The sequence below is a fragment of the Drosophila sechellia genome, chromosome 3R (assembly GCF_004382195.2).
Source record: "Drosophila sechellia strain sech25 chromosome 3R, ASM438219v1, whole genome shotgun sequence".
NCBI classification, from domain to species: Eukaryota; Metazoa; Arthropoda; class Insecta; order Diptera; family Drosophilidae; genus Drosophila; species Drosophila sechellia.
The window spans coordinates 21,480,223-21,493,366 of NC_045952.1; the positions used below are offsets into that span (position 1 = coordinate 21,480,223).

General features: G+C 46.2%; 2 protein-coding genes across 2 annotated transcripts in view; both read left to right on the top strand.

Moving 5' to 3' along the window:
* The window catches only part of LOC6607509 (MAM domain-containing glycosylphosphatidylinositol anchor protein 1), a 61,462-nt gene that overhangs the window by 13,323 nt on the left and 34,995 nt on the right, over positions 1–13,144 (top strand). Inside the window, exon 2 of the mRNA XM_032721524.1 lies at positions 2,191–2,850. Within this exon, the coding sequence (XP_032577415.1) occupies positions 2,640–2,850 (211 nt within the window). The 5' untranslated portion in view covers positions 2,191–2,639. The remainder of the gene's footprint in view (positions 1–2,190; positions 2,851–13,144) is intronic.
* LOC6607508 (elongation of very long chain fatty acids protein F) lies at positions 10,453–11,644 on the top strand. The gene is made up of 2 exons (XM_002032241.2): positions 10,453–10,977; positions 11,038–11,644. Exons 1-2 carry the CDS (start codon positions 10,579–10,581, stop codon positions 11,467–11,469), a joined length of 831 nt encoding a protein of 276 aa, XP_002032277.2. The 5' UTR covers positions 10,453–10,578; the 3' UTR covers positions 11,470–11,644.

The window sequence follows — 13,144 nt, forward strand, 5'->3', positions numbered from 1 at the left end:
CAGTTCCTCCAGCCGCCACCCCTTTTTCTGCCGCCCGTCAAGCGAAAATCAGTTTCACAGCAAACCAGCAAAAACTAATTACGACTTGCTCTGGCAAACTTGCAGCTGGAAATTGTACCGCAAAGTGCAATTTAGACGAAAGTCGACTCAAGTTGCCTTGCGACAGCGAAACAGAGCGCGTAAAAATTAAAAACCGTCGGCGTTCGGACGTGGCAATGTTGTTTTTAAATAATTAAATCCGCTTTATTAGAATATTAAACTTTTATGGTCATGGCTCTGGTTTTGGCTAACAGGCGACCGCAGTCACCGCAGCGGCAAAAGGCTCGACAAGAGCCCGATAAAAACATTGTTAAAACATTTAGCCAGAGCTCTCTGACCAACCGAAACACGGAGATCAAATTGCAGGACTTCAGAAATTTGTAGCCTGTGTAGTATCCTGCGATGCTGGGATGGCTGCCTCATAAATAAAGGCAGCGGTGCACAGCATGTGGCATACATATAAAAATCTGTAGGCCAAAGCCCCATAAAACCGATAACCTTGGTCCTCCACCAACAGTGGATGACAACAGGAGATGCACAGGGAAAAAAGGATACTACACTAATAGGCTCAATAGCAAATTCACTAAACTTTTTAGGATATTACTCATTATAAAGGAAATCTGAAAACAGACTTAAATACTAAATTACTTACTGCCATAACTTATTGATCTAAATGTCCTTCTGTCGCTCTTAAAAACTTGTTTTGGATGTAACTGGTTGAAGTCCCTGCTTTTTCTAAAAGTGCCCATGTCCTCCGGTTTATGCTTCTCCATTGGTGGCGATGACAACGGCGGCGACCTGGGCTCGTCCTGGCGCGTCTTTTGTTGCCGTTTTATGCGCCGTCCTGTTTATTTACGGCTATTTACCGCCTACATGATAAAAGCCTTTTGCTGGCATCATCGCGCATAAAAACCGGAGCCATCACGGCTATCCTACGCGAGGAATCTCCAACGCCGCCTCCGCATCCCGGCGAGCGAGGTAACTTTTTGAGTAATTATATGCCCGGTGCAGATTTGTAGCTCCGCCACCTACGCGACCTACTTAGCGCCTTGGACCGGGATAGATACAAATATTTTATTGCTCCTCCAGGACATGAGCGGCACATAAGCGCGCCACGTAGCGTATACTTGATATCCGGCGCCACTGGATGCCCAGGGTAATAATGAAAGCGATAGATAATTATGGGATTGGGCTCGGCAGTGCCCGGCTGGCTTGTGACTTTTAATGGACTTTTCAGGCCCCGTATCCAAAGTGAGAGCGAAAGTGAGTCGCCGCCATCGGCTGCATGGGGTTAATCTAAATTTATAACTTCATTTTTTCACCCAGCCGTCGCGACCCATTCCACTGACCACGACATCCTGCTGCCGGGCCGCAGTTTGTTTTTATGGGTTTTTCGAGTACATTTCCGCTTCTTTGCTGCTCGGTGGTTTTTTTTTTGTTAGTTTGCCCTGCACGGAAGCGATAATGAAATAATTTGAACTTTTCAGTTTGCTGATTTTTCTTCGGCTTACCCGAGCTCATGTGGCCAGGATAACGCAGCAAACTCATGAAATTATGCAAAACTTTGTCATTAAATATGGCACAAGGGGGTGGGGTGGTGGCACGATGGTGTGGGCTTGCACCGCCCTAGGAACAATTTGTTATTTGGCTTTGGACTTTGCTCTTGAAGTGTTGTTTACCCGGCCATTCACCATTCACCCTCCTTTGTCCAAAAATTTCCATGTGTGTGTGGGCGAAGGATCAACGCTGAGGGAAAAGGTTAAAAAACGGAACTTTTATAATTTAACTTGTGTGCTAATTGCACTTTGTGGGGTAATTTTGCGTGTCAGTGAAGTTTCGCAGACGCATTTCGGTGCATGTGTGTGGGTTTATGGAGCGCATGTGAGTGCCACACGCACACACGCATTGAGATATCCTGTGCTTTAATGTGCGCTTTGAGCACCAAAAACATTCCTGAGCACTGCACTTGAGAGTTTTGTGGCCCAAAGTGGAAACGGAGTTTAGCTTAAAGATCGCATAAAGCCAAGTGGAGTTTGCATTTTTTGCTTTTTTTGGGGTTTAGCAGCGAAGGAAAAACTTTCACCTCTGCGTGTGCCATGTTGCAACCGAAAAATAATAATAATTTATTTGTTTTCCACATTTCCGTTGCAGATATTCGGCAAAAATAAATTTGCACTTGGACAGGCGGCAGACAAACAATGATAATTAGTTTGTTCGGTCCGGCAACAAATAGCTGTGCAATAGAAATTAATTAGAAAATATTTCGCGTTACACAGCCGCAATTTGTCAAGGGAAGCGCACAAAAGTGCGCTACACATTTGGTGCTTGCGGTCCTTCGCTCGATTTCTAATTAGAGAGCTCGAAAATAAACTGGAAAACTGGAAATTAAACAAAGCGGCAAAGCGACTATGCAAAGTATGTTGGCGCTTAACCAAATGAAAACTTAAACGGGCAAAAGTAAAACAAAAAAACAAACAAAAAACGGAACAGCACTTTGCAACAGCTCTACAGCTCCAGTAAATTTAATAACAAAGCCGGCGAAAATAGAGGAGAACTCCGGAACCTAGAAACTCCACATCATACGCGCCGAGCGCGGAACAATGAAAATAATTTCGCGCAGCATACGTACAGGCGCCTTGGCCCCGCCCACCACTGCCCACGCCAGCGGGCTCAGGAAAAGCAGCCAGCGACGCAACCGCGCTCCGCTCCAAATGAATTGCCCCATTCTGATTGTAATTAGCCTCGGATGGCTGCTGCACGCGCACGCCGGAAGCGGCGGGTTCGCCGTCGAGGCCGCCATTTCAAATCGAGGTAAGTGATTCGGATACGCAGGTCCTCCCTCCTCCACCTAGTCGTGTTCTATACCTCACATATATATGGAGTACGCTCCCCTGGTTAGAGTCACATCTGAACAATGGCGCCGTGGAATGGGAAAGCTGAACGCAGCTTTTTCTAGTGCACTGAGAGAAATGTGGAAGTATGATCTGCATTGCTGCATTGTTATAGTACTTTTAAGATCCCTTCTTATAAACTTAGCATTCATACCTTTTTACATCGATTTACTTCCATTAAAAATTAAAAACTGAATCTCCTGGTTTGCCACATTTTTTTCAAGTCCGAAGCAACTTGTTTATATTTTGCCGTGCATCTATTTCTGCATCGCTTCGCAGTCATCGCATTTTATTTCGCACAGCACTCAACTCAAGTTGCATTTATATTTTTACATAATAGAGAGTGCGATGCGGGGGCAATAAGCGCGTGGGGCCAAAAGCGCTGGCGGGCACAGAAAAAAATAATGTAAAAATATAATAAAATACGAGAGCTGGCCCGCAGTGCTCTTTCGTAATCCCTTTTTGCTATTTCAATGGCAATGTAACGCTGCATAAATCCAGGCGCCGAGGTCCTCGAGCACGTTGTGGGGTTTAATGCCGAAGCCGCTGGCGAGGAGCGCGAAAGGACTAGAGTAGAAGCTTACCGCGAGATAGAGAATGCCGGCATACCGAGTTCATTTGCGGAGCGGTCAGCTGAGCCACCCACTAAGCCCCAAAAACCCCAGCCACAATTAATAACTCGTTATGACGGCGGAAACTTAAGCAGTTGCCTCTCTTTTTCCGAATTTAAGCGCCAAACTTTCAATTGCAAAGTTGTTCAAAAACAAAACCAAAAAAAAAAATATAAGGGGGTAAAGTGGGTGAAACCGACGAACATTCTGCACAAATAGTTGGCTTATCTCGGCACAAGATTATCTGGGTCTACATAGTCCATTGTCTGGCACTTTGCTTTCTTCTATTAGGCCATGGAAAACATCATATAAATTGAAAACTCAGGTGCGCCGCCAGCCAACTTTAAGGCTAAGCGAAAATGGCGAACACGGGGCGTATACGCAACGCAGCTCGGCTCAACGAATGAACAAACAAGCGGGCGCGCCCATAAAAACAAATTCGCCATCCAGGGCTATATTTTCCTTTTGGTAACTTTTGCCAACCAATCGATAAATTTAAGAGCACAACATTTGTCTCCATTATCGCAAAAATCCGAAGGCAAACACTGTGCAAAAAATGCGGCGGCAGAGGGTCGCAAAAAAAAAAAAATGAGGGAAAATCAACGGAAAACGAAAAACTGCGGAGCACCATAAAAGAGCCATCGATGCGTGGCACTGGTTTCGGACTTTTCCAAGGTGGGCGGGGCTTAGAGTGGGCCCGGGTGTTTTGTCCAGAGATGTTGAGCCACCCAAGGCCACCCACAGAGCCACAAAAGGGCGGGCACAATAAAACAGAACAAACCAAAGACAGACCTGTTCTTATCCCAGGTACATCGGCCATATAGAGTGGAAAAAGGGGCTCAGGCCGTAAAGCTATATCAAAGGTGAGAATGTGCTTTTGTCACTGATCATAAATTTCCTCGTGCGCCAGTTACCTTTGGCGTTAGCCCGTCCTTTATGTATGTATGTGTTTGTACAGGCGCAGAAATATGAGTTCAATCTGCAATAATAGTGTGTAATAAATGTAAGGAATACAAGGGAAGTTAATCCAAGACAGTAGTTAATAAATACCAAGCATTTCACAGAGGATTCTATTTAACATAGTTCATTTTTAGCCAAACTCATAATTAAAATCAAAATTAAATAACTAAAATCACATGCCAATCGAATGGAATGTAATTAATTTGAAATCAATTTTTATAAATGGAGCTAGTCTGCTTGAATTTCCCAATTGCTTGACCACCCCCGCTTTTTCCCGCCGTGTATTCAATGCAAAGAAAGAGGCAATAAAACGTTACAATTGACACTGGAACGCTGTGAAAAGGGAACCGAACTGGCAAAGGAAAAGCGAAAGGAAAATGCGATCCTGCTGGCTCCGATAGCAGCAAATTGGTGGGACATTCGGGGGTGGGTTGGTGGGCTGGGTGCGAAGGTTGCATCGCCTTGACAAATGTTTATTGAGTAACACGAGCCATAAACTGCAAGCGAAAAGCGATCCACCTCCATTCGCCGGACAAACTTTCAGCTCTGACCCATTTTCATGAGCCATGGGCCATCCAGACCCCCATTTTCTGGCATCAGTTGCCTGTTTGAGAATCTGGTGCACGTGATGCACTTGAAGGATGCGCACTGGCTCACATCTAGCTACCATTTTATAAACTGACAACAATTTTTCATAAGACTGCAGGAGCGGAAGAAGCGGCACGAGCGGCAGATGAGCATCATCAGCAGACAGCAGCAGGAGCAGCAAACACAAACAACAGCTGTTTTCCGCCTCGACGGCTTTTCCACCGCCCACCACCCACTGGCACTCCTACTAACGCTGCATTTTTGCATATCTGGCTGTTTTGTTTGGCATTTTTAGTGATTTCACTTAAATTTTCATAACAAAATATGCACAGTGCGTGCTTGCAGCTCACTTTTGGCTCAACACAGCAGCTTTGTTTGGCGGGTGGTGAATTGAGGGGGTGGTTGGATGAGGGAGGGGCAAGGACGCGGGGCGGTGAAATGCTGGCAACATGTTCTAGCTGTCATATATTTTTTCAACAGATTTTTCGTACCCGCTCCCTTTGCAGATTTCCTCTCAGCGGCTAAAACCGCATTTTGTATGTTTTTGCAGATGCTTTTGGGAAATTGTTCATAGGGTTAGTTTTTCCCGCCCGCCAATTCGCTGGCTCCTCGCCGCAGACTCTGAGCCATGTTAGCTCAACGGTGGGTCGAAGCTGGGAGGGATCAGGCTCGGGGCTGGCAAACGGCCTGACATGGAGTACGTGTTTGTATGCAGTCCTCGCCTCCATTTACTGATCCCGCACTGAGCGAAAAACCGCACTTATAAGTGGAATGCTAAGTTCCCAGTTATTATTTGCTTTTCACGGTAAAATGCAAAATATTATAAAAAATATTCCTGAATATAAAATCCAAATTAATCCAATAGTTTGCCTCATATATCAAGCTAGCTATTTTCTCAGTACATCGTTGCTACTGCTCCATCGCTCCGACTATAGTATTATATTTGTGAATCCCTTTGGGTATGTTGCCAGCAATAAATTTCCATCAGACGCCGTAGTCGCTGTCGTTTGTGCCAGGCGTCCAGGATTTTTCCAGCCTCTCGCCGACCGCGCCTCCATTTCCATTAACTCGCAGTGGTGCCTTTGCCCACCCATCGCCTCCATCCCAACCGGGCCAGCCAGAGCCATCTAGACCAATCCCTTCGGTTACTGGTTACTGGGGAAACAAATCTCTGGCTCAGCTGGCGCATTTGTTGGTTTGTGTTGCGGTTTTTCCGAATTCGTTTTGATTGTTTGTCATATTTCCGTGCATACAATTCATTTTCTATTGCCCAGAAATCGACTCAACTCCGTCGGACTCGTCTCGGCCAGCCGGTTGGACCCCGTGGTGTAGGGCTCAATTACGTGACCAGGACGACCCGTGGCAGCTCTTCTCCTCTCGCCGGTTTGACAATATTCCAGCTAGGCCCAGATGTATATCCTGCTGAATATATGTACCCTGTCATGTTTCCGCCGCCAGCTCCACTGAAACGGCGTATCAATGAAATATGTTCGGATGGGTCGAGCAGGCGAAAAAAAGTACTGAACGATTCCCCTGGAGAGACTTGGAGAGGGCGCATAACTTAAAACAAATACGAAACTGCAAAATATACGAGCGGGCAAATGGAAATTGAAAATATCCTATTACCAGGGGATTGACGCCGACAGCGCCACACCGACGACTGTAATTGAAGGCTTCACTTAGCGGGGATTTGGCAGGATCATACACATAAATAGGAGCTCCCCTATGCAGATTTCCATCCGTACGTCTAACCCATATAAATTCGTATATTAGCATACACAGCAGACACATTTGCACGCCGCGTCCCCTGGGCGATTGCCATGCGATAATTATGGCAGGCGAATACCGAAAAGGACGCCGCGAGAAATCCCCAAGAAATTTATTAATTAGCACTGGAGCTGAAGAACCGGGGAGTCCATGTTCTGTGGCCCAAGCTCCCTCCGTTTATTTTACCAATTAAAGCCAATTCTGCCATGTTCCTTCAGATGGGCGGTCGCATTCAAATGTGTTTTCCGTCCTCCGGCGGGGATACATGCTGGTTCTTGGCTTTGAATAGGAAGTTGGGGAGCCCGCCCAGGAGCTGGTTGGGTAGTCGTTGGATCGTTGGATCGGAATGGGTCTGTAGCATCCACTAATCGCATTATTAACGCGCCGTTAACATTTTGCGACATTGACTTGAACTTTGGAAGTGACTTTCATGGCTAAAACATGGGGCAAATGTGGCAAAGAGTGGAGTGGCAAGCAGTGGAGTGGCGCGCGATGTGGATTTGCTTGGCATTCAAAATATGCTTACAAGACATGGCCAGGGCCAACATTTATATAATACCCTTGAAGTTTTCGGCATTTGCCAAATTCCGCTTGAACGAGCCGCTGCCAAAATAAGCAAGCAAGGAGAAATGGGGAGCATTTCTGCCATGGCAATGCCAGCTCCCACGCCAGAGTCGAGTGTCTTCGGACCGGCCATAATCATAATAATTAATAACCATTTACCTACTTTTGCCGGGCTGAAAATCAAGCCATTATCGCCCCCATTCACTTGCCGGGGTGATAATTATAGACGCCCGTGCACAGATTGTCGGCTGTCCCAAAATTATGCACTATTTACTAATGACAGTTCTCGGAGGAGCAATGTTTTGGCCGGTTGGGCGTACAATAAGTGCACATAAACTTTTATTGGTATTCCCGCGCGGAGTGCAGAGCGTGCCAAACAGGTGAGCCTGTGCCAGGTGCACAGAAAAAAAATGTATATACCCACGTTAATCTCAATTCGTTTGTAGGTATTTGATATCATTAAAACGAGCTTAATGGCGAAGTACTTTTTAAACCTACGTTAGAATATTCATTTACTTAACAATCATTTCTTGTCGTTGAATACCTTTAAAGAAATGAATTAAATATGTCATGCCTTTATTTTGTATTTTAAAAAATAGATAGGTATTTTTTGAGATTTTTTTCTCAAGTATTTTTTCACTAGATGGATATCAACGATAATTGATACAATTTTTTTACAGTGCGAGTGCGTGCCAAGCAACAATGCCATTGACACAGTGCAGGCCAGCAACTGGCGGAAAAAATCGCAGAAAAGTGTAGAGCAGTTTCCCATCCAATGAAAAGCTCTATATATTTTTCAACGCTTTTAAATAAAATTCCCGAGGAAGTTGGTTGGAAAAAAATATCTGGCCAAATGACTGTAATTTGCATTGGCAACTCACACAAAGAGACGCCGCGCAGTTTAACACCTGCATGAGTGTTGGTCGGCTTGTGTTTGTGTTGGGCCTTTCAATTTAAATACAAACACCCACTCACACACACACACACACTCGCATTAACAGTCGCCGAGTGTGTTTGCACGGACTGTTTGCGGCACGTCACAAAAGTTTCCTGTTGAATTTCCCTTCATTTCCTGGCCAAAGAGATTATTATTTTCATTTCATGCCACGGCCAGCGACGACGGCGCACAATATACTATGTTTTAAGCAGAGACATAAGGGGGCGTGGCCAGGACTCATTTTCATATTTATGCTGTCGCCCCAAAAACTGTTTACTTACTCGCCTTCATTAACGCTTCATTCGCGGCGGACTTTTAATTTTCAGGGCGACCTGTTAAGGCCAGGGTTTTTCCTTTTCCTTTGGCCGGGGCATCGCCAAAGAGCCTCATAGCCGTGAATCCGCACATGCCCGTATATACGGATATACGGATATCCGCACATCCGCACATTCTACGTCTTGGTCCTTCGAGCCGTATATTTGCATACTTCCGGTGCGCGCAAAATGATTATCATTATTATTTCTGTTGTTTGCTGTTGTCGTTACCGCGGCCATTACCGTTATTGCAACGGCTGAAGTCCTAGCGTCCTTTCGTCCTGTAGCTCCGAAAATGGCCGCCAATCGGAGGGGAACGTGCGACGGTTATGGCTTATTTGTGCAAATGAGCTGACGTCCATTACATTGTCCGTGGGGAGGTGAAATGCAAATGATTTTTTTGGCGCTGGCTGGCTCAATGTCTGCCGCACAACAAGGTCACCGCAGGAGCCCCAAGGAGACTCTTACTCACATGTGAGTGTGTGTGAGTGCTGTACACATATCGCATCACTTGCGGCTTAAGGACACACGAGTGAAAGTAAGTGAAATGGCCTCGCCCAACATAGTCCACCTGGCCTTGTTTAATGGCCAATAAGGTAAACTTTTCGTACAGATCCTTGATTGATTCTGCTCTATAAATTGGCACATTTACTTATCGAAATAAACTGAAGCCCCTTAACTGCAAACTTTCGACCACAAAATGCTAGCCAAGTTTGCACGTTGCGCAAACAAATTGCACCTGCTCCAGGTTGATTGGCCACCTGCAGCCCACCTCCTTTGCTCCTTTGCTACTTTGCTCCTTTGCATGGCCCTCGGTTTGCGCTTCAAGCCAGGTCGTAAAACACTTTTGCCTATTTCGCTGAGTTGGCTCGACTGCGATCTCCAGCTCCTCCTCCAGTTCATCCAGCTCCTGCAGCTCCCGCTGCTCCTGCTGTTGTTTTTAAGAGCCATTTGTCCGATGCCCGCGGCTATTTACAGCCATTGTACAGACTTGGCGAATTTATCAAGCATGGCGGAGTCGCTCAGTGGGTCACTGGATGGTGGATGTTGGTGGATTCGGGATGCCGGATACTAGATGCTGCAGCTGACGTTACCGCCCCTTTTTCCGCTTTTCCTTCGCTTCGCTTTTGGCTTAATTTCAAAACAGTTGCGCTTATATTGGCAGTTATGCTGCAAATTTATTGGCATGCTTTGTAAACTGGGTTAGTTGCATATATCTCGCAGCCGCAAGCTGCGAGCCAAACGATTAACGTTGAGTAACCCAAATTGATGTCACCACCCATCGACCGCAGCTAACAGCCCACCGCCCACCACCCACCATCCAACATCACCCACATCTGCCCGCTGGAGCTTCATTTTTTCCCACTCAGCAAAGTTTCCGTAGCGGCTGGTTATAGCCCATAAATTCTCATACATTGTCAAGTAATAGCTAAACCCTGTTTACCCCCTGACAGGCACAAGTTCATAGAGATAAAGAAAAAATGTTGCACAATTTAGCCACAACTTTTTTCAAAAAAGAGATAACCACTTTCTTTTCATGGTGAGATAGCCTAGGTCTTTTAAAAAAATTTTGACACTGGAAGAGATGATCTGCAGTTGATCTTGAAAGTAGGGGTTTATGCCCCATTTTCCTTCAGTGTCTTTTGAGCGTAAAACCTAAGCAGTTCCAAGTTTATAACCCATCGACAAAGAACGAGAATCTCTCTGGCAGTGCAACGCCTGACTCGGGTTAATCCGGTATGCGTGGTGCTTCTCATTTAACGGTCATTAACATAGCCTGCCGGAATGCCCGGATAGCCCGTGGTTTCGAGCAGTTCCGTTCAGAAGACTGAAGACCCTCGTGTCTCGTGGACTGCAAGTCGCTATCCGGCAGTTGGGCAGGAAGTATTATTGAATCGAGATCCAGGATGCGGCACAACATGGTGGCCTACCTGTACTGCCTGGTCAGGGATCTGTACGCCGAGCATGGAGATCCCCGAGTGGCGCACTTGCCACTGCTGGGCAATCTGTGGATCGTTCTGGCCATTGTGGCGCTGTATGTGGCCTTTGTGCTCCACTACGGACCGCGTTGGATGGAGCACCGTGCTCCCTTCGAGCTGAAACGGGTGATGCAGGTGTACAATGTGGTGCAGGTGCTGGCCAATGCCACGATATTCGTCATTGGCCTGAGCAACACGTACCTTCAGCCGGGATATAGTTGGACCTGCCAGCCAGTGGATCACACGGACAGATCACCGGCCATGATGAAGACATTGTACGCCTCGTATGCGTACTATATGCTCAAGTATCTGGATCTGCTCGACACGGTTAGTTGGGGGTTATATACCTATATATAGTTCTATACCAATATACAAATGCATTCCCAGGTATTCATAGTGCTGCGCAAGAAGAACTCGCAGGTGAGCTTCCTGCATGTGTACCACCATGGCGGCATGGTCTTCGGCGTGTCCATCTTCATGACCTTCCTGGGCGGATCGCACTGCACCATGCTGGGGGTAATCAATCTCCTGGTGCACACGGTGATGTATGCCTACTACTATGCCGCCTCATTAGGCGCGGTGAAGAATCTTTTGTGGTGGAAGCAGCGGATTACACAGCTGCAGCTGATGCAGTTTGGCTACCTCACCTTTCATTTCCTGCTCGTTATTGTCCGGAATTCGTGCCAGTTCCCCGTGTTCATCGCCTTCATCGGCTTTATTCAGAACATCTTTATGTTCTCGATGTTCTTCGACTTCTACTACAAGACCTACATACGCAAACAGCGCAAATCGGCGGAGCCCAACCTGAAAGCCAGCTGAGCTGTACTGCCGTTGGAAATGAGGTTCAAGTTCGCGCCGCGTCATTTCCATATTAAATTGTGTAATAAGCTGGTCGGTCGCTTATGCAAATGGGCACCGATCGAACCCAAAATGCCTGGTATAAATAAACATTTCGGATTGTTTCCCAACCCCTCCGTTTCATCGCCACAAAATACATATCGCTCAATTGTTTTGCTTTGGTAATCAATTTTAATTTGCCAGCGGCTAAATTCGGAGGCTCCTTAAACTTTTCTCGAAAACTTTCTAACCGCCTGGGAAAATCGAAGTGGAGCACGAAGAGCGGCAGCGGCGACAAGTTATGAAGTAAGTTAGCCGGGCATATCTTTTATTAAAGGGTTAAATGAAATATCGATGAAGTCGGCACCAGTTATGGCCGCCACGTGTTCCCGACCCACATTTCTTTATATGTTCCGGCCATGTGTCGCATGGGCCCCTGGGCCACCTTTTAACTTTCTGGCCAGCGTTGTTTTTTCTGGCCCTCTTTTCAAAGCCAAAGAGTGGAAAAACCAGCCAGCACACCCACAGTGTTACCCCATGTTGAACACATTTGCCTAGAAGGCTGCCTCATGTACGGCTTATTCATATTTTTCCCCACTTATTTTTTTTTTTGTTTTTGCCATGGCATTTTTTCTTTGCCAGAAGTTTTACATCTGCTTTCGCCCCCCAAAAAAAATGGAAAACCAAGGGGCGAAATGAGGGAAACCGCTTTAAAAATGCTTGTAAGCAGGCAGCAAGTGGAAAGCCGCAGGGCAGCGTTTGTGCCTCGTTTAGGCCCGCCCGCACAATATTTTTTCAGTTATGTAAATTTTTGGCCCAGTCCGGTGATGACGTCTCTCAGGCGGCGGCATCATCAAACTTTGGTGCTCACTCGGCCGAGAGCCTTCGATGGCAAATTAAAAGCCAACAGTCCGAAGGTCGCTTTACTTTTGCGGCTGGCGCAAATGGAGCTTATTAAGTGGCAACAGCAGATCATTGCCAGTCGTTTGTCAGGCCCATATTTGTGGCTGACCAGGGGAATCTCTAAATAGCCCCAACTCCGGATCACATAATGCCAAAAGCCTGTGCAAGGGTGCACTAAAAAAAATAAATTACAACAAAATCTTTACTTTAGCAATAAAGATGTTCATGAATGCAAACTATCTTTCTTGTAAACTTACAAAGCTTAAACACCTTTCCTAAAAATCTATCTATTATGATATTATAGAATCCAAGATTCCGCAGTCCCAGATACTTTTCCCCAAACTTAATTGGGCTGCCTTCTTTTTTAGAGTGTGTCTGTTGTTGTTATGCGTTTGGGAGCCACATTAAAATTTTTCTAATAACGAGATGGAAGCTGGTCGGCGGATGTTGTGTATGTTCTGCTCGGAACTTATGTCCGGGTTCGGGGATTCATGTATGCATGGCATACAATGTAGCATCCCGAATCGTCATCATTAACATCAGTACGACGAGGAGCATCAGCGATCATTGCCAAAAAGGGTTCAATGACCGCGCCGCACTTCCTTCCTTCCTTCCTGCAAGGATATCAATTGGGCCAAAAAGATTGCTGGACAAGCATGGCGTACATGGCATACATGGCGTATGCTCGATATCTGCCCGCCATTTATGACTCGCATGGCATTTAAGTGCTGGCCGTAAAACCGTTATGTAAACT